We start from the raw sequence: 27,942 nt of genomic DNA, 5'->3' as shown, positions 1-27,942 counted from the left end.
ACGTCCTGGCTGCGAAACTCTGGAACTCTCTCCCAGTTCACATCCGTAGCATCAATAACCACACTGTATTTCGTAAAGCCATTAAAACTCACCTTTTCCCTACGTCATAGGCCTTGCTGTTCTCTTTCAGTTTCCTCCTAACATCCGCTACAGTCAGCTCTGGGACGCCCCTTTGGTGGGGCAACTGCGCGCACTACAAAACTAATAACATTACTTGGAGCGGACGTAAAAAACAAAATTTCGCTTTTAAATCAGACGAAGGAAGCATTGTCATATTTGAAGAATCTTAAAACTGAAACGCAGTCCACTACAACTGTATAACATGTTCTTGGAATCTGGGTGATGTATTGTGTTTTAAAAAAAATATGTTTTTATTGAACAAGTAAACAGCCCATCCTTACAGTCAATAATTAAACACCAATACAGTCGACGGCTCACGGGACAGTGGTACAGTGTTGCTTGCGTTAGTTGGGGGCCGTCGGGCCAACAGATGTATGGTTGTAGAGAAGTTGCATTTCTTCTTCCCTGGGTTTGTGTTCACGCCCATCTAAGATCTGTACTTTACCCATGGTACCCAAACTTTATCCCTTTTTTTGTGGCGTCCTCTACTTTGGTATATAGTTTTTCAGCAAGACAGCACCAGTCCATATCTTGTTTCCAGTTAGAGAGCTTTGCAAGTTCATGTGCCCCCCACAGCCTTGCTCTGTTGCACTTTGCAACCCCCCAGGCCAGCATTAGCCAGGTGTTGGTGTGTGTCAGGCACCTGGTCTCACCCATGATGCCCAGCAAGTGCCAGCGGCCTCCGTAGGTATGTGTATATCTACCATCTTGGACATCATTCTAGTCACCCGAGTCCAATAGCGTTGGATTTTGGGTCATTCCCATATGATGTGAAAGAATGTCCCTGCCCCTCCACACCCTGGGTGATGTATTGTTATCATTTTGATGTTTTTGTCCTCTTAGCTGCATCTGTTCTGCACATAATTAAGCTTATCATTGAGTCGTGGCAAGAGACACACTGGTCCCTGTTCAAGGATCCTGTCTTTCTATAAGGGGATTGATATTAATATTGTGTTGCATTGTGGTGATTTACATCTATGTGCCCAGTCCCCTGCTTTCCCTCTAAGTTGCTTTGCGAGCTGTCAATTGTTATTAGAGTCTCATTGATGGTCAATATCTCATTGAACCAGCGAGTCGTTTTTGTTGAGCTCTCTGTAAGATTCATTTTGCTATGATAGTGGTCATTGACAATTTTTGATTGCTTTATAATTTTAAAGAAAATCCTAAATAAAGTCACAAGGAGCTTTTTGGAATATTTCTCCATTATTGGATTTTTTTTATAGATTCATATGCTTGAATCATTCCCTCTTGTCATGTTTTGAGTGACTTAATGTTATTGACTGATAACGTGAATAACATTGTCATTTTAACATGTACATGTAATACAGCAGTGTATAATTAATGACACATTTGCCTCAATTTTAACTGGCCAAACTTGAGCCACTGAACCAAACTTGGTTTCCTCTCCTTACCACCTAAAAATCACCATTTTGTAAACTTTTTTTATTGAGCTTTTTCAAGATAGTGATATGGTAAATGTATGTGCTATATCCGCCCATAATTGCAGACCATAAACATATGACGCACACTTGTACTAGTAATAGGATTATATTTTAATAGATTTCTAGATGTGGGACCACATGTAAACACAACCATGTAAACCATATAAAACCAAGCCTGCTAGGTGGTAAAGAATAACCAGTTTCTTACATGTAACTAGATATAGTTCAGAGTAACAGTAACAGGTGTAAGTGTCAGCCATATACACATTGGGCGAGAGGGGCAAGCAGTTCCACCTTCCGGAGAGTATCCGGGATCCAGGGGATGGCATCAAATGTTGCAGGAATAGACCATCCCACTGGATTACCACGTCACTGATTCAGTGAAGCTAGCCATTATTTCCATCCATTGCTTTGCAGAGGGTCTCCTGCGGATTCCCCTCTATTCCTCCAAGCGTAGGGCAGTGCCCTCTGCCAGCACCAAGCTCTCCTCATCCACTTTCCACCTACTGTGTGGTGAACCATTCAGTAATTCTCAATGTAGCGCAATATCCCTGTGAAATATACCCCGGGCAAATCTAAGAAACCCGTTTCCAGCCTCCCTAGGTACTCGTCTGCTATGTAGGCATAGCAGGCAAAACTCCAAAGTATGTCACATCTGCCTGTTCAGAGTTACCTCCAAGTCTGATTTGACCTTTAGCCAAAATTATACTATTACTGGGCAGCTACAAAGCTGTAAAGTCTGCGTCAACTAGAGCACATCTGGGCCAGCCCAGAGTTGAGGTGTTCAATCTGTGGGGTGTGAGATAGGTGGTGTGTAGGTAGTTTAACTGTGTGAATTTAAAGCAACTGTTGGTGTGTATTCTAGGGTCTGTTCTCATTCCTTCCCATGGAAATGTTTACCTATTATTTTTTCCCACCTGGTATGCAAGGTCGGCCAACCATCTGAGGTAATGGCAGTCACAGTCCTCTAGAGCGAAGAGTTCAGGCGGCGGCCATGGCCAAAAGTCAATACAATCTACAATGGGCCATGTGTTGGAGGCTCCAGGGCCACATTATCCAGAAGCTTACTGATAGCACCAATGCCCCATAAACCAAGAATTGGGTGCCCGGAAGGCCATTTTCCCCATTCAGGCTCTCTATTGCCCAAAAGGTCCCCTCTGAGTAGCAGTCCCCCAACGTTATCAGCTCTACAGTTGTCCACTGCCTGCATAAACGGCATTACTCCCAGTCTGTTTAAGTGCCCCCTTCCAGCACCAAAGTGCTAGGATCTTTAGTTTCTGAGCAGGGTTTACTTTCACCCCTAAGAGCAATGCAAGCAGGGCACCCTTTGTGTGACTCTCTGAATGCTCCCAGTTCAAGGCAAACCCCTGCAAACATCTAGCTCCCTTTAGAGCTGCACTGCATAATCCTACATTTTATAGTTCGGAACTCCAAGGCCTCCGCCATGCATAAGCCATTGAAGTGTACATAGTGAGACACAATTACGCCTCCCGTTCCATATCAATTCCTGGAGCGATATGTTCAAGGAGCAGAACCAGTCCCGTGGGATCCAAGCCAGTAGACTCGCAAAGTAGTAGAGGGCGCATGGCAGTATGACCATTTTAGCTATTCTAGCCATAATGGGGAGTCTGAGTCCACCAAAATGCCATGTTGCCCTTCAGGGTCCTTAGAGCGTACTGAGATTACCTTCTCTTCTGTCTCCATCAGAGTGGTACACTTTGACTCCTGGATATTTAAAAACCCTGGGTTCCCATTGGATTCCCAATTGTTGAACAATCCCCAGGGGTTCCCACAGTTCCGAAGACAAAGGGAACACAAAAGTTTTCCTCCAGCTTGAACACAGCCCTGATACCCTTCCAAGTTCATCTAGTGGGGGCCACATTTACGGAACCCCAGTTCGGGCCTATCTCAAATATACTAGCATAGCGTCCGCACATATCAAGACTACATGCTCTCTATCACGCAGCTGTATACCTCTTCCTCACCCCTCATCTCGGAGAATAATAGAAAACAGCTCAAATGCAGCCCTGCCTAGTCAGACTCTAAACTATGAATGGATCTGAGATGCACTGACCCTTGCCTGCACATTTGCATACAGGACAGTGAGCCATTTGTTTCATCTCTCACCCAGTGACATCCTACTCATGACTGCTCTCAGGTAGTCCCACTGCGCGTTGTTGACCGCCTTCTGCATATCAACTAACAGTACCACTGCTTCAGGGTGATGAGGCAGTGGCTTTTCGTCTAGGACATGAAACAAGGGACTATTGTTGTGGGAGGCAGTTAATTGAGAAATAAAGCCATTTTGGTCTTTGTGCACCAGAGTATGTAGGGAGGGCTACAGCCAGTTGGCTAGCACCTTGCTAAGGATTTTATAATCCAAGTTTAACTTGGAGAGTGGTCTATAGGACGCCACATCTTGCACGTTTGCTAGAGGGTTTAAGAATGGAGGCTATCAAGGCCTCCCTGTTAGTATCGGGCAAGGACCCAAACTCCAGTGGCTCCGCCCATTTCTTGCCAGTTTAAGCACCAGGAGTGACCAGTAGGTCTGATCAAATCTACCTGTAGGCCGTCTGAGATGGGTGATCTACCCCTCGCCAGCTCCGTAATGGCTCCTTTGAATTCAGGCTCGGAAATAGGTCCAATTGGTGCAGCTCTGTCCTCAGCAGTCATCTACGAGAGTTTTATCCTGACAAGGAGGGCTTCAATGACCTCGTCGAGGATCTGGTTGCGCTCCCTACACACAGTAGTGCAGGTCTGGTGGAAGGTAACAGCAGCATTGCGTTGGAAGGGGAGATTGACACTTGAGAAGCCGCAATGGGAGATTGATTGTTAATCATTTTCGTCAATGTATCCTGCACCTCCCCTTATTCATGGAACCCCTTGTTACATTCAACAGTATTGGTACCAAAGCCTTTTATTAGCACAGTAATTTGTAAGACCTTGCATTTCTACTGCGTCTACACAGTTGGAAAGCCTTATTAAGGACTGAGACACATTTTATGTTGCTTCCAAACCAAAGCCTTAATATTTGGGGGAAGACCTCTAATTACACAAAACAACCATATTAAATCGTTACCTGTACATCGTGAAGTCAAGATTTCATACATGCAGGATCTCGAAATATTATTCCAGGCAAATATAGTTCAACATAGTCTTCTTTGTTGTTTTATCTCCATCTCTTAAGATCAGATACAAGGATAATAAGTAGAGCGGAGTAAACAGTTTTGATTGCAAACACAATGGAACTTTAAAAATATCTCATAATAAAATCATTATGGCTGAGTTAATACTACTAGGAGATGCAGTTCATAATCTTATGACACTGTCTTGTATAGTCTGATTTAACATTGATTCTTAATGTTACAGCTCATTTGTAGGTTATGTGCATGCATGAGATCCCTGCTCTCAAGTTCATTTTCACATCAATAATGGACAATCTAGGTTACTTGGGCTAATCCCATGAAGGGAGTAAAATCTCACAGTGACCTGGTTATGAGTTGTTTACCTCAGGAGTGTTCTTTAGCCCCTGATCAATTACGAATCCATCTACTTGGAATGAAATTCCCTAAAACTGGAACAACCCTACAAATAAGTAATTTTTCATGTACATTTCTTTACCCTTTAATTTGGAACTAAATTCGTTATTGAGGGTTTGCCACCAAACCATAGCCCCCTTGCTAAGAATGACAAAATCTCTCACATGCTAGACCCCGTATTTTTCATGTGAGGAGATAGAAATTGTGTCTGGGGGAGTCCTGTAATGAATGGTGCAGCGCAAACGCAGTGCTTATGACTTTTAGACTACAAAATGTCCCACCTTAATAATGACAGAAGTACCTCTCGTTGCTGTAGCATCCATTCACTCTGAGCCATGTGTTTCGGATGTTGGTCAAAATTGCCTGAATGATTCCTGTTCAGAACAAAAAGCTAAGTGTCATCTTACGACCTGATACAACAACCTTGATTACTCGGCCCTTGTTTAATCGAGCAGCCCACTTGCATATATTGGTTTATTTTCTCTTCATGGCATTCCATTTCACCAAAATCTCAGTATGTTTATCGAGTACTACTCAAAAATAAGCAGTGTGTCAGGCTTGCCTTAGAGCCAGATAAATACCTTTAACACCTCTATAACCTTTTGTGTCCCTCTCCTACATGTCAATGCTTCCTCTTTCCCATGTTCTCATCATGGAAATCATGTCCAAGCCTTAGTTACTGTAAAATACACCGGCCCTTCAGTCACATGCTCATGTCAGCGTACATTGATCAGATGGTCTGACTAGACCCCTAAATGGCTTCATCACATGGTCCACAATCACTACTGTATTTGAGGTCGCTCAGTCCAGCTATTTTCCACAGTCTTTTTATTCATTCAGCTCTTCCTCCTGGCTGTAATCCTTAATTTTACTTGGTGCCTCTTTACCCAAAGAAATCTGGATTCATGGTTGTTTTATCACATACATTATTGCCTGTATAGCAATTCATATGTACTTTGATTTGTAGTCTTTTTCTTTTTTCAAAGTAAACCACTTCTACAGTAAACTCGTTGACTCTCCAAGGCCTTCATTTCCTCTGACACTCCGCTGCAGGTATATGCCATAGAGCCCACTCATTGGTGTCTCTTTCATGTTTCCTCTCACAGGTGTTCATCAATCTGTCACATGTATTCTTATTCAGCTTCAGTGCCAACAGGGTCTTTTAAGGGCAACCTTTTGAAATGTTTCATTATGCCTTTGTGGTTCATGGTTCCAATCATGATCCTCTTGATTATCTGATTGTTCATAGGATTACACTGTTTCTTCAGAGTTTTTTTGATCTTTTCAACTTTCTATTTAATTGTGATCTTTTTAAAGTGGGTATCTCAGCAGCAATCTTGTTTTTGTTTTATTGAATTCCCCCAAACCTCTGTTATTTATTACTTGTTACTCCTGCTCATCTGCCAGTAGTGTTAAAATAACTAGAACCTCTTATGTTATCTCTAATACTAGCAACATCTCTAAAACATTTATTTGCGTTGTAAGGCCATCACTCCTTAAATCTACCATTTTCTGTGAACATCCTTTGCTTGTTTTTTCCTGAAGGCTCACTTGTATCATCTCAGCCTTACAGTGCTCTGCCATACATTTGGCATCATATTCTGTTCAAATTCATTTTTCTTCAGCTCAGTAGTGGCCCACTAAGCATTATGCTACACTGCTTCCCAAGTGTTGGCAAGTATTGAGGATCTACGCGTAACTCTTTTGAACTTTTCATCTAAGAAGGTAAAAATGATTCCATCAGTTACATTCTCTGCATTATGTCACTTAGTTTACACTGCATCAGTATTGACAAGTACTTTGATTCATGTATGGTCATGTCCCCATTATTCATATATTTTCATTACCATAATACATTTGTTTCAGATTTTACAGCTCGAACTTGCTCCTAGGAAATTGGAGCACTTTACATGAGCACAAGTTACATTACACAAGGTTAGGGGTTTTTTTGTTAGGCAAGGGGAAAAGAAGAGATTTGTCCAGGATCATAGTATGTTGAGCTGATGCGAGGACTCGAACGTGGATCCCCAGTTCCAAAGTCGGCAACTGTGGCCGTAACACTACATCCTCTCATTTAGACAGCACTGTCAATGTAAAATGATAAACTTTGGCCAGGTTTTTTAATTGATTGAGGCAGTCTTAAAGATTTTCAAATGACTCCCGCAGTCCCACAAACTTTTAGGCTCTAGATAAACTATAACAAGACAGCATCCATACCGTTATCGATGATTCAGTCCTTAGAGCTGTCTTGGGCACAGGTATTGCAGGAGTGTACCCTTCCTAAGTGAGACTATCATCAATCTGCCAGACATGTCTTCGCTTCAACCCAATCCTCGTTGTTCAGCTAGGTAGACCAGTCATTTTGTTCTATATTCAGTTGTTCCTATTTCTTCAGTGCACCTCATACACTGTTGTACAGGACCTTTCCATGCTACTCTACTGGTCCAGTGGTGGTGGTACCCGCATGTCCCTAGGAACATCTTTCCACTTACTTTATTGTTGAATTTTCTTACTCTGATCAATTAACCGTCAACATGATTATGTTGGACTCATTCATCAAGGTGCTGTACAGATGGCTTCCATTTTTCTAAAAAAAAAATTTTTTTGTTTGTTTACATGGTGCACCCCCCCAAGATAGTTTTCCTTCCAGAATGATGGCCTATGTAAGCTTTATGTCACTAGCATGGCGATTTAAGAAAGGTAAAGTGTTCTGTTGCTCCTCCTCGAGTCCCTCTATTCCATGTTTACCATCTCTATATTTGTGTGTGTGTTTGTGTATGTGTGTATGTGTATTTTTCTTAACCCTCCGGACATGTATTGAAATTGTGTGGCCCAGGAATATTGAAGAATATTTAGGACAGAAAGACCACCTGCTCCAAATGTTAATTGCATTGTCTTCCACCTCACATGAAGGGCTCTTCCCAAACATATTTAGTGTTTTTGATGTGGAGTCTAGTTTTACAAATGTTTGATGGGAGATATTGAATGGTGCATTCATGATTTTGTGAATACTTTTGTAGAGAACAGTTGTTTTTATTGCATCTGGTCTACTCATTGTAGACATAAGTAGTTTGCATCACTATGTGAGTTTTTCCACTATATCCTAAAGAAGCAGTTGAATAGAACTCCACCAGAAGTAGGTGCTCATTAAATTGAGACCTTTGGTTGAGCAAGAATACATTCTGAGCATACAGTACACAAAGGCTTAATAGGAAACCAATCTTTAGTTCATAAGTGGCACTGATAATGCTCAATACAAAGGGTATTGTTTTCTGATACCCTGACTTAAAGGGAAGGTCGGAGGCAACTACCTGTCACTTCAAGTCAAACACCCAAATGATCATATTTTTTTTTCATGCTCCGAGACATTTTTGTAATCCATACTCCAAGGCATGAACCAAGTTCTATGGAGACAGTAATTTGTGCAGCTACTTCCAATGGAATGAGTCAAAGACCCTTTGTGCTTTTAACTTGACAATAGTGTTTTCAAGTTTGTTTTATATTTTGCCATGACAAGATGAAGCCATCAAATGTCTGTGTGGTGTCCCTTCTAAGGACAAAACCATTCAGGTCTGGGTGTACCACTGAGAAGCCCACACCCTCCAGTTTATCCAATAATATTTTAACTAAAATGTAGTATCACAATTATCTGAATAATACTTACTGGTATCTTGAGCTGGCTCTGAAAACACTGGGGTGCGGGCCTTGCCCAGCATCAGGGCATTGGTTTCCTGCTCTAGCACCTCAGAAAAGAATACAAAGAGGTGAGGAAGTAGCAGATCCTGAAACGTTTAGTAAAATTCAAAACCTAGTTCATCACCCCAGTTGCCCTGTTTTGCAGCATCCCTTTAAGTGCTGTCCAAATCTATTGTTCAGTGATGTCTTGGATTTTATGACCCGGCTCTTCTGCAGTATCTCTTTTTAGTCACAGTTGTTTACATTTCAAGAGTATCCCATTGTAACGACTACGTTGACCTGTAGTAGGTTAATGCAGTATAGAGCTTCACAGTATTCCTATAACTTTTCACTCATATAATTAAGTTCTATAATCCTCTTGTTTCCTTAACTAGTTGCTTTCCCTATGTGGGATGGTCCAATCACTTTGCTAGTTATCCAAGTTACTGGCCTGCCAGTTTTGCCGCCAGCCAATAAAATTTCCAGTTTATTGTTTGTATAATTAATTAGATTCCGTCTGACTGCGGCAGTTATATATTGTTGCCTAAATATGATCAAGCAAAAGACACACAATTGATGGAGGGAATGCAGAAAAAATCAATACAGTCACCCCCAGTCAAGAGATCTGTGTTAAATCCATCATTCTTTTGCTCACCATGCCACCCCAGTTTAGACATGGCCATAAGCAAATCCGTCTTGACCCTGTGCCTCATGGGAACAGTCCAGCCCGAACTGCCAAGCCAGGTCCTCCCTGGACCGGACACAAGCATCCTAGGACCGGCTTCGGGCTTTCAACCCTCATCAGCCAGGATAGCTTGAATCCAGTGGCACAATGAGCCCGGGACCCACATCTGGGCATACCCGGTGCACTTAGGGTGAGAAAGCAAAAGACACACAATTGATGGACGAAATGCAGAACAAATCAAAACATTCATCCCCAGTCAAGAGATCTGGGTTAAATCCATCATTCTTTTGCTCACCATGCCACCCCAGTTTAGACCTGGCCCTTTGCAAATTAGAACCGGAAACAAGCATCCTGGGACTGGTTTTTGGGGTAACATCCCTCATCAGCGAGGCTAGCTTGAATCCTGTGGCAAAGTGAGCAAGGGAATAATGGATTTAACCCAGATCTCTTGACTGGGGGTGAATGTTTTGAATTGTTCTGCATCCCGTTTGTCAATTGTGTGTCTTCTGCTTTCTCGCCCTAAGTGCGCCGGGTATGCCCAGACGTGGATCCTAGGCCCAATGCGCCACTGGATTGAAGCTATCATGGCTGATGAGGGGAGAAACCCCGAAACCGGTCCTAGGATGCTTGATTCCAGTTCAGGGAAGACCTGGCTTGGCAGTTCTGGCTGGCCTGTTCCCATGAGGCACAGGGTCAAGACTGATTTGTATATAGCTGGGTCTGAACTGAGGTGGTGAAGTGAGCTAAAGAACGATGATGGATTCAGCCCAGATCTGTGACTGCAGGTGAGTGTCTGAAAAGTTTCAGCGCTCCGTCCATCATCTCCTTGTGTTTGCTTTGTTCGCCCTAAGTTGGCAGGGTATTCAAAGACATTGGTCCCTTGCTCACTTTGCCACTGGATTCAAGCTAGCTTGGCTGATGAGGGGTGTTACCCCAAAACCGGTCCCAGGATGCTTGTTTCTGGTTCAGGGAAGAACTGGCTTGGCAGTTCGGGCTGGACTGTTCCCATGAGGCACAGGGTCATGACTGATTTGCATATAGCTGGGTCTGACCGAGGTGGCGAAGTGAGCTAAAGAACGATGATGGATTCAACCCAGATCTGTGACTGCGGGTGAGTGTCTGAAAAGTTTCAGCGCTGTGTCCATCATCTCCTTGTGTTTGCTTTGTTCGCCCTAAGTTGGCAGGTTATGCCCAGACGTGGGTCCCTTGCTCACTTTGTCACTGGATTCAAGCTAGCCTGGCTGATGAAGGGTGTTACTCAGAAACCGGTCCCAGGATGCTTGTTTCCGGTTAAGGGAATACCTGGCTTGGCAGTTCGGGCTGGACTGTTCCCATGAGACACAGGGTCAAGACTGATTTGCATATAGCTGGGTCTGACCGAGATGGCGAAGTGAGCTAAAGAACGATGATGGATTCAACCCAGATCTGTGACTGCGGGTGAGTGTCTGAAAAGGTTCAGCGCTCCGTCCATCATCTCCTTGTGTCTGATTTGTTCGACCTAAATTGACAGGGTATGCCCAGACGTGGGTCCCTTGCTCACTTTGCCACTGGATTCAAGCTAGCCTGGCTGATGAAGGGTGATACCCAGAAACCGGTCCCAGAATGCTTGTTTCCGGTTAAGTGAAGACCTGGCTTGGCAGTTCGGGCTGGACTGTTCCCATGAGGTATCAAAAACAGAGAGAGACCTCTTGTAACTACCAAGGGAAATGAGGTACTCTTAACAAGTAGAAAAGGTTATCCCTTGACAGAACTGTATATCCTAAATATTCAGCTGTTACTACCACCATGCACCTTTTACAATTTTAAACACTACCACAATCAATCATATCACTGATTGTAGACTCCAACATCCGATTCATACGTTAAAATGTATTTTATTAAAAGTATATTTCTCCAAAAATTAAAAAGGGAAGAGGATGTTTTTTCTATTAAACACTTGATATCACAATTATAATCATAAACAAATAATTCAAAACAATTGATACAGTACAAAATAATTTTTTAACACAAATTACCAATTCCGTTATGAACCAGCATAACACACAGAATGCAGCAAATATTAGACAGTACACTTTGTCATATACTTTTGCATATCCTATGGAACAGTTACTTCAGAACATAGCAAGGATACATTAATCAATCTTGCATCTACAAGTCTATGTCGATCCTTGGATTATGCATACAGATGCGTCGACGCGTTTCGATGGATTTTGTTATAGTTTCATCTTTATCAAGACTAACAGTTTAATTCTCTCAGTTGTGATCTCTGGTTTCTCATTCCTGCACAAAGTAAATGTATACAATACATGTCTTTGTTAAAATATCTTGCACATATTGTCAACTACTTATGTGTCAAAACATCATCTCAACATACACTATACACAGCTCTTAGTGACTCCTTAAAATCATTTGATTTTCCATTGAATTTGCAATACAAATACTTATGCTTCTCCATTAACTTCAAATGAGCAAGAATCTCCCCTACTAATAATAATGTTCCCGCAGGTACCCTACTCAAATCATAACATCCTTGTGTTGTGCCCTGTCCATACTGTCTCCAAATTATTCTACGGGTTGGTATGTCGCCCTCCCGCCAAGTGTTACCATAACAAACTCATTCTATACTCCCTCATGTTTAAAACACCATTTTTAATTGAATACCTCTGTCATGGAGTGTACAAGTGCTTTCGATTTTACGTTATATTCTTCATTAAATGCTCCTATAAACTTCTTGGCACCCTATGGTAAAGATAATAGGGCACTTCATTACGCGAACTCTACATTAAGTTTCACTTATGAATCTGAATAAAAGTTTAGTATAAGGGCGATGCCAATTATATAACCCTCTCACCTCAATCATATATTCTTCGCACTTATATGATTTTACTGTTCTTTGAAACCTTTGATCTATGTCATTGGCCTTTCTGCAATGTCCATTCCTAGGTTGCTACTCCTATCAGATGGCTGCACTCAAGTCGGGTCTAAAACAAATCAACGCATTGTAACCCACAAGGACATTCATGAAGATAGTCTCTTGCATTTTCCTCTAATATCTTTTTTCTTTTTTCTATTCATACCTTAATCCCGCTTCCTTATCCCAACCGTGTTTTGTTTTCACGTTTTTTTCCGGACAACGGGGCCTTTGAGGTCCTGTGAATCCTCTGCCCAGACGTGAGTCCCTTGCTCACTTTGCCACTGGATTCAAGCTAGCCTGGCTGATGAAGGGTGTTACTCAGAAACCAGTCCAAGGATGCTTGTTTCCGGTTAAGGGAAGACCTGGCTTGGCAGTTCGGGCTGGACTGTTCCCATGAGGCACAGGGTCAAGACTGATTTACATTTAGCTGGGTCTGAACTGAGGTAGTGAAGTGAGCTAAAGAACGATGATGGATTCAACCCAGATCTGTGACTGCAGGTGAGTGTCTGAAAAGTTTCAGCGCTCCGTCCATCATCTCCTTGTGTTTGCTTTGTTCTGCCCTAAGTTGGCAGGGTATTCAGAGACATTGGTCCCTTGCTCACTTTGACACTGGATTCAAGCTAGCTTGGCTGATGAGAGGTGTTAGCCCAAAACCGGTCCCAGGATGCTTGTTTCTGGTTCAGGGAAGAACTGGCTTGGCAGTTTGGGCTGGACTGTTCCCATGAGGCACAGAGTCAAGACTGATTTGTATATAGCTGGGTCAGGACTGAGGTGGCAAAGTGAGCTAAAGGACGATGATGGATTCAACCCAGATCTGTGACTTGGGGTGAGTGTCTGAAAAGTTTCTGTGCTGCGTCCATCATCTCCTTGTGTTTGCTTTGTTCGCCCTAAGTTAGCAGGGTATGCCCAGACGTAGGTCCCTTACTCACTTTGACACTGGATTCAAGCTAGCCTGGCTGATGAAGGGTGTTACTCAGAAACCGGTCCCAGGATGCTTGTTTACGGTTAAGGGAAGACCTGGCTTGGCAGTTCGGGCTGGGCTGTTCCCATGAGGCACAGGGTCAAGACTGATTTGCATATTGCTGGGTCTGACCGAGGTGGCGAAGAGAGCTAAAGAACGATGATGGATTCAACCCAGATCTGTGACTGCGGATGAGTGTCTGAAAAGTTTCAGCGCTCCGTCCATCATCTCCTTGTGTTTGCTTTGTTCACCCTAAGTTGGCAGGGTATGCCCAGACGTGGGTCCCTTGCTCACTTTGCCACTGGATTCAAGCTAGCCTGGCTGATGAAGGGTGATACCCAGAAACCGGTCCCAGGATGCTTTTTTCCAGTTAAGGGAAGACCTGGCTTGGCAGTTCGGGCTGGACTGTTCCCATGAGGCACAAGGTCAAGACTGATTTGCATATAGCTGGGTCTGAACTGAGGTGGCGAAGTGAGCTAAACAACGTTGATGGATTCAACCCAGATCTGTGACCGGGGGTGAGTGTCTGAAAAGTTTCAGCGCTCCGTCCATCATCTCCTTGTGTTTGCCTAAATATGATCGGCATAAACTTATCCTCTACAGGGGGATTTTCAGCCAGATCCATCCTTTGGAGTGCTTACATCTTGAGTTCAATGCTGCTAAATTCAATCTTACATTTTTTTAATTGTGCACACTTTGTGTTAGCAATTGAAAGCTTCCCAAACGGATGAAATCTATTTCTAGAACATACCCGGCTTCATAAATAGTTGTGCATGCTTACTTATAATATGCCTAAAATTAGAGTCTTAGGAATGCTGATGGTTCTAATCTGCACAGCTGATGTTCTGTTCCTCCCTCCCTGCATAAACGTGTAATAAGTGATCAGACAGTCTGTGGGTATATTCAATGCCAGAAACCTACTTTATGCTAATCCTGTATATGAATGTCATATCTATTCCAGCAAGGGTCCTGTGTGCTGCTGAATGAGCAAAGTACTCTCTGCTAGGTTAAATGTCTATACACCCATCATCCAGCTTGTAATCTAAACACACTCTGGTAAAATTGTGATTTTTGTTGATTGCCACAAATTTGACAAGAGTGTTTCCTAGAAAACAAAATCTCATGCCTGCACAAGGTCATGCTCCCCAAATCTTATCAGTTCAGCAGCAACAGTGATGTAAAAGTTGGGATTATTGATATTGATTATATGCATTCAAAATTCAGCTCTTAACTGACACCCAATCACCTTGTTTATCCTCTGAATACACAGGTATTCAGAAGGGTAACTTCTTTGGAATCAGTATCAATGTCCTTCTAGCAGATCGCATATTGCATGCATGGAACATGGGCTCTCCCCAAAGTTCCCCCAATTTAATTTCAATCATGTTTCCTGAAGGTGTGTCGCTTACACTTTTCCTCCCTTGCGGCATTGGACAGTGCTTTGTAATTTGACTAATATGTTCCTCTCCTCCCATTGAGGCATTCCAATTAAATGTTAGAGACCTTTAGTCTGATTGCTCCCTAGTGGCATCTGCTGTATCTCTGAGCAAAATTTTTGATGGTTATACATTGGCTGCAAAACATAATTTTGGTCTGATTCTTTGCAATGAACTTAAAACTCATCCTGGTGAGGCATGTTTCGGTGCTGAACCTTATAAACAGTTTCTGAACATTTTCCTCAGTCTTGAAAAGCAGCTCATTCCAACTCGGCTCCTTGCCCCAACTTGGGAAATATTCTATTTTTAAAATAAAATAGCTTCCTGAATTAAATCCATTTGAAGATTCTGAATCTCTGAAACAAGTTTTTATGTCAGACTAGCTAAGAGATGACTTTTCACAATGTTCACTCTCAGAGGCAGATCTAGGGTGTTTGTTAATAAAAGAAAGTGGAAAGGGTCAACACCCCACCAGCAACAGCCAGGGCCAAGACCCATCCAGTCCACCTCATGTTGGAGGAAAATATATCAATCATGCCTTGTGATGTATATCTAATATACACCCTGTGTCCCCTTCAGGACATGTTGGTAACATCGCAGTGACAATCTCAGTTGGTAGAATATTAAATGATGTAATTTGGGATGGCACACGTTACTCTAATCCCCCCTAAAATGGAGGCATTCTTTGGTGCTCTAATCAGCATCCTATGTTAAAAAATGTGCAGTTGCATCCCAGCAAGCATTTGAACATTTTGGGTCAATAGAACTCAGATTGGATTCCATTTGAATAGACATGTAAAAAATGTGTGATCAATCTTGACATGCACTCTGAGTCTTGATCTCTATACCACAAGACTCAGAGTAGAATTCACAATGGATCATGAGTATTTTGACAATTTGATTATGGGGTACTTAGCCTTCACGGGTCAAGTCAGGGCAAAGTCAGTCCTTGGTAATTGGCTTCCTCTAACTCTCTTGCTGTAGCAGCTAAGTTTTTTTGTTGCAAAAATGGGCTTGCACCATCTCAATGGGTCAGTAGGGGAAACGTGCTCCAGGAGGTAAGATGTTGGGCATGTGATCAGTGCTGGAAGTCTATCACAAGATGCCTCAACGCTGGATTATCAGGAACCACACCTCTAATGGAAGGATCAATAAAGGCTTAAATGTGGCCTGTTTCGGGCCCCTCAACTAGAACCAAAATGCATATATTATTGTGTCTAGGCCAGTAATACAGGTCCTTCAGTTGCATATTGTGAAACCATGACCCTATATCAAATGCTTCCTTTGCATACCACTTTCACACAGTTTCTCTTTTAGAAATAATATTCTTACATTTTTTAACTTTATTTCTATGAGCATTTACTTACATTTATTCAGCTGTAAAAACCAAATGGTTAATGATGCACAATGTATATTTTGAATTAGGGCAGTATTATATATGGTTATTCAGGTCATTTTAAGTTTTTTGCTTTCTTCTTCCAGAATATTGAATACATTCGCTCGCATTACAACATCGAAGATTTTATCTACTTCAATCATCACCAACGGGAGGAGCATGGGCATCTATTCCATTTTGCCTTAAACCCCATATTCAAGCATTACACAAAGCACTTCCTGAAGGAAATTCTCCGGCTGTCTCATAAGTCGTGTCTGTATTACCCTATCTATCCAACAGATGAGGAAGTCCAGGTAATATATTTGAGTAACACTAATTTCCCATTGTGTTAGAGTCTGCAGAAATATCGGACATATTATTGAATGTTCAGCCTTTGGTACTGCATAAACAGCAATGGTTTCTCACCCCCTCATTGACAGGAATTGCTTTATTTTGTGACTAATGGATTTCTGCAAAAGGGAAGGGAAGCCAATATATGTTTCTGCATTTAAAATTAAAAACATGTATTTTAAACTTTTTATGAGTTTTACAACCCATACAAATTAAGGCTGCACATCAAAACACGTACAACACTGCAACATTAACAGAGATCATGGTTGTGCAATATGCCTCCGGTATCATAATACTTTATTATCAGATCATTATTTCTCCTACTGTATCCTACATTTGGGGCCCTGATGTGGGTAGGGATGAATTACCTTACACTCATTTTAGAGTAGAATAGACTGATGGTCTAACTTCCTCCACCCTTGTATCACCTCACCCGATTATGTAGGAGGTTCTTGAGTGGGTTGCCAAATCGCATCAAATAGTATCCCTCATTCTGTCCCTGGTGACTTGGGTGCGCCTGCTCACCTATTTTGATTAGGACAGATGCTTCAGGTGTTCCCAATTTACATGGATCAAATAGACAAGCAACTGCGGCAGAACAGTCTGTAATTTCCTTGCCATTGTAAAGCCTCATTTAGCCATGTCCCAGAGCAGTGAATTGCTTGTGTTATTTTTCATGTTTTCTCTGGGTAAAGTGACACAGTAAACCAGTTGGACCTGTATATTGGTCTTTGTTATCTGTCAGAATTGTGATGATTCCCTGTGCTGAGACTTCACAAGTCTTCACTAGCCTGAAGTCCTTCATTCTGTTCAGGAGGTCGGCTCCATCGCATGAGCACCCCAAGCATCTGTCCTGAGCCCCAGAATACATGTTGTGCATACTTCAGGGGTTAGATATGCTCTATGGACACTTCTCTGATAAAAGTACACAATGTTTGTGGCATGTGTAGCTGTTGATACTCATGCTGTGCATACTCCTGCCATCTAGTGTTGGGCTCGGACATGTTTTCAAGTCACGAGGCATGATGACTCCACCTATTACTGGTAGTGAGCATGGGCATCAACTCCATTGTTAGATTGTTTCTTTCAGTTGTCCGGTTCGGACGTTCATCCAGAGAGCTCCGAATTGACGCCCTCTTTTGTTCATCACTGGTGCCACTCAAAATACCCTTGGACCAATCACCATTAGGCCTGTAATTCGTGTCTTTCCCTGGAGCTTGACAAGACATCCTACATTGCCTGCCATGCCTTCGATCCAAAAATATGGTCCGGTACCGGCGAGATCGGTGCCTAGTTGGCATACAATGATCCACCGTCAAGAAGACGGGGACGGTGCGGAGACCAAGAAATCAAGGTGGAGCCACAGCCAGAGTCTTCAGGCTGCCACTTTCTGAAGACCATGCCACCTTTGAACTTATCATGAAATGTGTCTCACAAGCCAGTTAAATCAAGACCAGCGCAAATCAAATCAGAGGCTGGAGGTGGCCCTTTCTACAACACAATGTATCTCGCAGGTCTCTGATATCACTTAATGCTCTTTACCTTTTGACTGTTGAGAGTGTGGTGGAGTGCCATGTCATATATTGGAGTGGCATATCATAAAGAGAAGTTGAGTGACATATCGTCGTGTCATACAGTGTAGTACAGTGGCATATAGTGGATGGGCATGGAGTGGGGTAGAGTGTCACAGAGTATAGTACAGGGTTGTAGAGTGGAGTTGCATGCAGTGGAGTAGATTGTTGGACAGAAGAACGTGTAGAGCGGAGTATTGTACAGTGACATAGAGTGGGATATAGTGTAGTAGAGTAGAGTGGAGTAAACTGATGTAGTGTCGAGTAAAGTGTCATAGAGTGCAATGGTGTTTCATAGACTATAGTGGAAAGCAATAGAGTGGAGTGGCTTAGATTACAGTTATGTTATCCTGTTTTAGGTTTAAACCTATAATAACTGATAAAACCCCACCGGAAGGGAAATAGCCCTTACCAATGTAAAAATACATACACTGATAAACTCCTGCACAACCACAAACTAAAAGCCATTCAAAGTATGGAAAAGGAGAGTGAAAGGGTCATTTTTATTTCTTCCTGAAGGGGCCAATACAATGTAAGTTTGTTATACAAGGTAGCAGCAAGAAAGACAGGGCTTACATTATTGTGCTTGAGTTTTGTTGTTTAACGATGTCACTAAAATATTGTTTCACCTTCCTCATGTTTTTGTCAGTTTTAAGGTCTTTGGTCTAAAGATGCAAGGTTTAGAAGCATGTTGTAGGTCTTATTTAATTATTTTATAAACTGTAGAGAATCAGGAAATATCAAAATCATTTGATATTTTGGCTACATTTGATTCTGTCACTGATAAGTAAAATGGTTGGTTTCATAAGAATCTTTCTCAATATGTCCCATCATAATTACCCACAGACAGAGAATGGGTGAAACCCTTTGATACAGCAGTCCCCTTTTCTAGCGAGTCAGTATTGAGAGTAGGTGAATTGCCAACACCCCGGGCTTTAAGCATTCAATGCAAGGGCAGCGATAGGTATATGTGAAAAGAGTGCGGTCACCAAGCATTTGGGATAGTGGTGAAAACATGACACCAGACTTTTGGAAAACATGGAAGGTAGTGTCACTTGGAATGCTGCTGCAAAATGTTCTTACCAAGTTCAACAAAGATTGGAGTGATATTGTTTGTATTTGAAGTGATTCAGCTATGTGTATGAAAAAAGTTGTGTGATGACCTGTCAAAATCGATACCTGAGCTGAAGGTCTTCTCTGTATGAGATCCTTGCTACTTGCTAGATGGTATGCTGAAAGCATCTTTACAATCTTCAGAGGTGATGAAAAATGCTATAGACCTTGTAGTCCATTCTGGTTCACTGTTAAGTTATGCACGGGAACTAAAGAGCAAATATTTCTCATTGTGTGCTTTGAGTGGCATCAAAGAAAGAGGCATTCCAACTGTGTCATTTAACCAGTGGTCCGGAGTCCTAGAGGCCGTAAATGCTATATTATCCATGTGGTGACCGTTTACAGGATTTTTGGTGAGTGATAATGCGAAAGGCAAGAAATGTGAGGATCTTCGGTCACATATTGATAGTGATGTGAATAAAAGTACACTGTACTGCATTCTTAGATTTTTACAGGAAAGCATGACTACTGTAGTGGACATAATTAATAAACTAGAGTCTGAAAACCTTCTTGTCTACCAAATCTTCAGTGTAATTGGTGTAGATGTGAAACATCAACTTGAGAGTAGACTGGGCGACTCTTAGTGAATTGGCACTGCAACATGTTCCATGTTAGAATGCTTGCCACTTGGTAAGCGAAGAAATATTGAGGAGAAATTCAGGAAATGTTATTTTACAGTGCATGAGATTTGGCTTGCAAATATGCATAGAAATGTCCCTTCACGAACCATGGCATTTGAAGTCAATGAAGCCTCTCTGTAGTACTCTGCACAGCTTCTAGATCCCTTCCGTAAAGGGGAATTCTTTTATACAGATTTTGTAAAGTACCGCTTAATTTTTGACCGCTTCAATAAAAGAGATCATATGCTCCCAGTTCAATACATTTGTTGCAGAATCTGCCCCAGAGAACCGCAATCTTCAGGTGCACCAGCATTGGCATGGAAAGCTTGGTCAGTGGCCAGAGTTAGCAAATTGTGTACTGGCTGTTTTGGCATTGCCCGTCTCAAGTGCTAATGTTGAGAGGGCCTTTTCACAGATAAAAGTTTACATGGGAAGGAAAGAGTGAGCGTGCATGATCAAAGACTCACTGAAGAAGCAGTGTATGGTGTACTACAATAAGTTTGATTTGCAAAAATGTATTCCTCATATACACTGTACTTACACTATCTATATACCATGCACTGTCAGTGCAGAACGTAAGTAACTACGCGAAAATGTGAAACCACTGATAACCACTGTTTTTTTAAAGTATTGAAATCAATGGAAACAGTGAAAAAACCCCACCAGAATTTACCAAAAATAGAAACTGAAAACAGTAAAGCCTAATTATAGTCAAGTTAAGTGTCCTAAATTGGAGTACCGTGTTGTGCAGCAGAGTGTAGTGGGGTGAAGTATAGTATTGGAAAGTGATGCAGACTACAGTAGAGTAGAGTGGCATACAGTCTAGTTGATTTATGTAGAGTGAAGTAGTGTAGAGTACAGTGTTGTAGAGTGTGATACAGTGGATTGGCATACAGTGCTAAAGAGTACAATGACATTGAGTGGCTAAAGTGGAGTGGCATACTGTGGAGTAGAGTGGAGTACTGTGTCAGATTAGAGTGGAATGAAGTGGGGTGCAGTGGCATACAAAGAGTTGCATACGGTGTCACAAAGTGGACTAGAATATCGTAGCGTGGAGTAGAGTACAGTGGCACACAGTATAGTACAGTGGAGTGAAGTAGTATAGACAAGAGTAAAGTGTCAGAGAGTGGCATATAGTGTAGTAGTGTTGAGTTGCATAGAGTGCAGTAGTGTGTGAAATAGTGGAGCTGGATTGCTGTAGAGTAAAGTGAGGTAAAGTCTCATACAGTAGAGTAGAGTAGAGTGGAGTGGAGTGGTATAACAGTGTGGAGTAAAGTACAATACAGTGTATTGGTGTGTTGTAGAGTGTCGTGGAGTGTCGTGGAGTGTCCTTGCATAGCAAAGTTAGTAAACTGTTATAAATTGGAGTGGCGTCTCATACAGTAGAGTGGAGTGCTGTGTCTTTTAGAAAAGTGTGTTATAGTGAATTAGAGCGTTGTACATTGGAGTGTACTGGCATATAGTGGAGTATAGTGTTGGACAGTCGGGTGTACAGGGATATAGTGGAGTACAATCTTGTAGATTGCCCTGAAGAGTGGTAGACCTTTATAGAATGGAGTTATATAGAATGGAGGAGAGTGTCAGAAGATGGAGCAGCGTACAGTGGATTGGCATACTCTGTAGTGGCTTAGAGTGGATTACTGTAAAGTGGAGTAGCATACAGTGGAATACCGTACAATGGAATACTGCATAGTGGGGTGGTGTACAGTGGAGTGGCGTAGAGTGGAGTAGGGTACAGTGGATTAGCGTAGAGTGGGGTGGCATACATTGAAGTGGCACAGCGTAGATCGAGGAAACTGTTATAAATTGGACTGCTGTCTCATACAGTAGAGTAGAGTGCTGTGTCGTACAGTGTTAAGAACTGTCGTAGAATGGAGTAGAGTGTTGTACAAAAGAGTCTACGGGCATAGAGTTGAGTGCCAATTTCGACAGTGAAGTACATGGGTATAGAGTGGAGTAAAGTCTACTAGCATGGCATAGAGTGTAGTAGAGTTTTGTAGGGTGGAGTTATATAGATTGGAGGAGAGTACAGTGGAGTATCGTAGAGTGTAGTAGCATACAGTGGAGTGGCATAAAGTGGAATAGCGCAGAGTGGATTACCGTAGATTGGAGTGGCATAGAGTGTAATAGCGTATAGTGTAGTAGTGTAGAGTGCAGTGGCATAAAGTGGAATAGAGTATAGTAGCTTACAGTGAAGTGGCGTACAGTGAAGTGGTTTAGACTGCAATTGTGTATTGTGGGGTGGGATAGAGTGTAATAGCATACAGTGTAGTGATGTACAGTGGAGTGGGGTCCAATTGAATAGTGTGGAACAGGGGTCTCCAACCTTTTCTGTAATCAGAGCTATTTGTGCTCAATGAAAATCACCCGAGCTACTAATGTTATTAGTGTTGTAATAGTTGCCGCATCAGGCAAGATTACATTGGTGGCTACCCTATGCAAGATTACCCACAGTGAGCACCACAATAATATGACTAATAAGTCTCCCCTTATGCCGCAAGATTTATCACTCAAATATTAGCTTTAAATATATTTTGGAAATGCACCCATTTTCCTCCAAACTTCAGCATATGAGTTCTGAAAATGCTCACACTTTCGTCTCGCATACACGCTTTTCAATTTTGGTATACATATATTAATTCAACCATATAAAACCTGCAAATTTAGCACGCTATGCTGTACACCGGGTAACTAGTTATAGGTAGTAGGGTATAGTAGAGTGCCTCCCATGATGTGGCATGTACCTCAGTAGTTTCACGAAATGTGACAGATATCACTAGATGATGCCTTATAACTTAAAAAATACTTACCCTACTTAACGGCAGTACCCAAAGGCATCATCTCTGGACCACAATATACAATCCTGCCAAATTTCATGTAAATCCATTAAGGCGTTTTCGCACTACATCAAATGCAATAATCTATGGAAAATGGATTGGTGGAAAAATGCGTTTTGGGACCCCCTTTTATCTTTGCACTCCCTTAACGAATCACCACAAACATTTATATCATCTCAATGCTATAGGTCTGGAAAGTTTTGCAGTGATTCGTCAAATGGGAGAAAGGTTATTAGGGAGGAATTCATATCTTTGGGAATACTAGCTATAACTACAGAGTGGCAATCACGTTTAATATGATTTCTTTCTTTTTATCTATTGTATTTGTTATGTATTTTGTTTATTGGTTTACAGAATTGTGTGACCATAAATGTGTCTTTTAATTGTTCATGTAGTAATTCTGAAACTTTACATATGCAGTCTAGTTTCTGTAGCTCACTGCGAGGTCACTTTTCCATTTTATTGCACAGGACTGCATAAGGAAGATGGTTTTCATTTAGCTTGTTGGGCTACTTTTATTTTGTGATCCAGAGAGCATGCAAAGAAACTTAAGCAGATTAAGATGTATTCTATTTGTTATGTGATGTTGCTGTCCAAAGACGGGTGCTCCTCAGGATTCGAGTGAAGCAATAAGGGGTCCACCCCTTGATCTCCCCAACTCCTACAATGAATGCACGGAGTATTGGGACAATCAAGTGAGGGAAGGGTAGGAAGGGAACAGCAGGGAGTAGAACCTGAAATACAAATACACACCATGAAATACAAGAACATGCAACACTACACTCATTTAATTCTCGCTAGGAATTCAAATGACCTTGGACGATATACTACACACGCAGACTCTGTCTTCCTTCCGACCACACGGTATTACATCATAGAAAGATAAAACAAGCATATCAACATTAAGCAGAGGAGTGCACCTTATGACTAGGCTGTCCGGTTTTAGGTTTAAACCTATAATAACTGATAAAACCCCACCAAGAGGGAAATAGCCCTCACCAGTGTAAATATAAAAACACTGAAAAAACACCTGCACAACCACAAACTAAATGTCATTCAAAGAAAGGAAAAGGAGAGTGAAAGAGTCATTCTTTTTCTGAGCCCAATACAATTTAACTTTGTTATACAAGGTAGCATCAAGAAAGACTGGGCTAACATTATTCTGCTTGAGTTTTGTTATTTAGGGATGTCACTAAAATATTGTTTCTACTTCCTTTGGATTTTTTCAGTTTTCTGGTATTTGGTTTAAAGCTACGGGGTTTATAAGCATGTTTTAGGTCTTGTTTAATTATTTTATAAACTGTATAGAGTCAGGAACTAACAAAATCATATTTGATATTTTGGCTGCGTTTGATTCTTTAACTGATAGGTAAAATTGCTGGTTTCATAAGAATCTTTCCCAATATGTGCCATCACATTTACCCACAGAGAAGGGGTAAAAACCCTGGATACACCAACCCCAAGTTTCTAATGAGTCAGTATTGATAGTAGGTGATTGCCAACACCTCAGGCTTTAAACATTCAATGCAAGGTATAGTGACAAGTATATGTAAAAAGAGTGCTATAACCAACAATCTGGGATAGTGATGAAAACATAACACCAGACGTTTGGAAAACATGGAACACAGTGTCACTTGAAATTCTGCTGCAAAAAGGTTCTTTCCAAGTGCAACAAAGATTGGAATGATATTGTTTGTATTTGCAGTGATTCAGCTATGTATATGAACAAGTTAGTTATTTGACCTGTCAAAACTGATACCTGAGCAGAAGTGCTTGCCTGTAAGAGATCCTTGCCACTTGCTAGATAGTATTCTGAAAGCATCCGTACAATCTTCAGAGTTGATGAAGAATGCTTTTGAGTTTTTAGTCCATTTTGATGCACTGTTTTGTTATGCGCAGGAACTAAAACGCAAATATTTCTCATTTTGTGCTTTGTGTGGCGTCAAAGAAAGAGTCATCCCAACTTTGTTAATTAAATTAAGCTGATGTTCTCCGTCCAAGGGAAGGGGCTGTAACTGCTATATTATCCATGTGGCAACCTTTTATAGACTTTTTGATGAGTAATGATGCCAAAGGCAAGAAATGTGAGGATCTTTGGTCACATATTGATAGTGATGTAAAAAGAAAACAAAACTCTGCTGCATTCTTAGAGTCTGTAAACACTCTTGTCTGCCAAGTGTTCAGCAAACTTGGTGTAGATGTGAAACATCACCTTGAGAGTAGGCTGGGCGACACCTTTAGTGAATTTGGCACTGCAACATGTTCCATGTTAGAGTGATTGCCACTTGGTAAACAAAGCAATGTAGAAGAGCAATTCAGGAGCTTTTATTTTACAATGTATAAGAAATGGCTTGCAATGATGCATAGAAATGTCCCTTCACCAACCATGGCATTTGAAGTCAATGAAACCTCACTGTGGTACTCTGTACACGTTTTAGATCCCTTCCACAAATGGGAATCTTCTTCGTAGTTTCAAACGTGCTGCTTCATTTTTGACCGCTTCAATAACTCTGGGGGCCTAAGCACCCAGTTTAACGCAGATGTTGCAGAACCTGCCCAGAGAATCGCTATCTTCAAGTGCACCAGTATTGTCATGGAAAGCTATGTCAGTGGCCAAAGTTAGCAAATTATGTACTGGCTGTTTTGGCGTTGCCTGTCTCAAGTGCAAGTGTTGAGAGGGCCTTTTCACAGAAAAATGTTTACATGAGAAGGAAAGAGCAAGCGCACATGACCAAAGACTCACTGAAGAAGTATTGTATGGTGTACTACAATAAGTTTGATTTGCAAAAATGTATTTGGACCTTGTATATACTGTACATACACTGTCTATATACCATGCACTATCAGTGCAGAAAGCAAGCAATAATAAAAGCAAAACGTTCCATGAACACCGGAAAAACACTGTTTCTGTTGTTTTTAAGGGCGTGAAAATGTGTAACCACTGATAACCACTGTTTTTTTAAGGTATTGAAATCACTTGAAAACACTGAAAAAACCCCACCAGAATTTACCAAAATTAGAAACTGAAAACAGGAAAGCCTACTTATGACTAAAGCTGACCCTATCTCCTGATGCCCCTACACACCTGTCCGGAACCTTATATTGTTATTAGCAGAAAAAGCAAGGATCCTTAAAAGTAGATTCCTAAGGTTCAGTAAGTTCTCTGTTCTTAGCAATGCTTTTCCGAAAAGCAACTAAACGTTAATGACCAGTTGTACAACACACAATCCAGGCTCTGTGTTTTAAACGTAAAACAAAACAATATGTCTAAATGCTTTCCCTCCTAGATTGCCATTTAATCCTGATGGCTTGTAAGTCACGGAGAGGAATCGGGGAACTGGCAGTTCACTCCTCGTGAACGTGGAATAAATAAAGATACTCCATGAAACTTCTTCTATGGAGCGGAAAGAACAAAGGCTGTAGATGATTAACGGCTCCTAGTCCGAGCGCGTCAACCTCGAGGAATACAAAGCACTGCTCTTAACTCGGAGCGCATTATCAGGAAAACGGGACGAACTCTCTTCAATCGCGGACTAGGGATTGCCACGGGGAGTGCCCGGTCTGAGAGTCGGGCAACGGCTGGAAGGAGTCGGAACGCTTACCGCCTCTCTTAATTCGGTGACAGGCGGACACGCCTCCAAGTCAAAAAGCTCCGTACAGGAATCCTCTCACTAAGTCCAACACAATCCCAGGAACTTGACGCCTCTGTGCGCCATGGAACTCGGTCGGGAAACGCCAGGAAACTGATTCGACAAGTTCGAATCCAGAATTACGCACGTCATTCTGTGCGCGTCGCTTCCTTGTATGGCTGCTGCTCTGCCTTTTCTCCTGAGGCTTTCTGGGAGTTGTAGCCTATGTAGGCGCAACGTGGACCAAACCGCACATGTTATATATTTATAGGTTTCCATAAGCATGTGACCATAAATGTTGTTTACGTAGTACATCGGAAACTTTACATATGCAGTCTAGTTTATTTTCTGGGCTTCCTTGCTACTGTTCATAGTTTTGTGCTGCAAGATATCACTAAATTGAAAAACAAAATACCTTAAAAGAATCTTACTCTACTTACCTGCTGTACCCTAAAGAATCATTTGCGCACCCTAATATCTTATGCTGCCAAACTTGTCTGCAAAATCCGACTGGACATTTTTACGCTACACAAAATACAAAGTCTATGTAAAATGCAAGGGTCTCAAGTCTGATTTGGTACCCTCCTTTTTTCTTTGCACCGGGTTGACCAAACACCGCAAAATTTTCAGCCCTCTAATAATTAAACGGGTGCTACAGATCTGCAGAGTTTTGTGGACATTCGTCAAATGAGTGCAAGTTTATGAAGTCTCTGGTGACCCTAACTATAACTACAGAGTGGCTACTGCCACTCTGTAATATGTGTGTGTACATAAATATATATATATATATATCTGCTACCTTCAAAATAAGTCAGTCACTCGCGGGGGCCACGTTAGGATTTATTCGTACTGTTTGCTACAAATGCGTTTCGGTGGATCACCTTCCTAAGTTTCGGCGACCGCCTCTGTGCCTCTTTTATTTGACAAATCATCCACATTAATTGGTGGTGTGACAGTGCTAATATGCCACCATCTTTAAATGGTGGTTTTGAAGACAAATTATACAATTCTTCATTTGTATCCTTAATTATTTCAATTTCATGAAAGCAAACATTCAAATTATCATAATTCAATCCATGATGCTTCCAAGTTACGAATCAAATTCAATTTCATATGATTATAACAGTTCATCTAAACAAAATAAACCGTTTCGCCATTTTGTAATGGTGTATGTTAATCTACTTCCATGCTTTCCATTGCTAAATCAGAGGACAATACCTTTTACATTGTAAAAGCACCTCCATACAGCGGATGGGATACCCAGAAATTACATCAATGTGTTATGCAACTTAATTCCTTGTTCTTTCTGTTTGCATTTATTGTCGGGAACATTCTGCTGTTCATTGTTCCTATATTGATTGTACAATTTCCTTGCATAATGCACATGGGTGACTTCAAAAGTTAATAGCAACCATAATTTCACCCTGGATGGGCTGAGAAATTCAACTGATTGTTTACATTGTACTCATGTGTGACTCCAAAAATAATAACAACAACCATAGTTCCGCCCTTGTAGGGCTGAGACATTCAGCTAATTGTTTTACGTTATTTCATTTGTGCTGATTTGTAAATGTCCCCTAACTAATTCCCCCGTCTGGTTCTTCATCCGTTTGCTGCTGTACCTGGTTCTCAGTTATAAGTGCACTCCCAGCGCTTCCCCAGTATTTAGCCCTA

At 41.6% G+C, this 27,942-nt stretch overlaps 1 protein-coding gene across 2 annotated transcripts in view; it reads left to right on the top strand.

Moving 5' to 3' along the window:
- Positions 1-27,942, top strand: part of CFAP61 (cilia and flagella associated protein 61) — a 2,048,453-nt gene that overhangs the window by 722,525 nt on the left and 1,297,986 nt on the right. For both annotated transcript variants that reach the window (XM_085612416.1, XM_085612415.1), the window contains exon 16: positions 16,255-16,461. In XM_085612416.1, the coding sequence (XP_085468542.1) occupies positions 16,255-16,461 (207 nt within the window). The remainder of the gene's footprint in view (positions 1-16,254; positions 16,462-27,942) is intronic.

Source organism: Triturus cristatus, chromosome 6 (assembly GCF_964204655.1).
Source record: "Triturus cristatus chromosome 6, aTriCri1.1, whole genome shotgun sequence".
NCBI classification, from domain to species: Eukaryota; Metazoa; Chordata; class Amphibia; order Caudata; family Salamandridae; genus Triturus; species Triturus cristatus.
The sequence above is the reverse complement of the archived record's forward strand: the minus strand, read 5'-3'. Positions and strand labels throughout refer to the sequence as shown.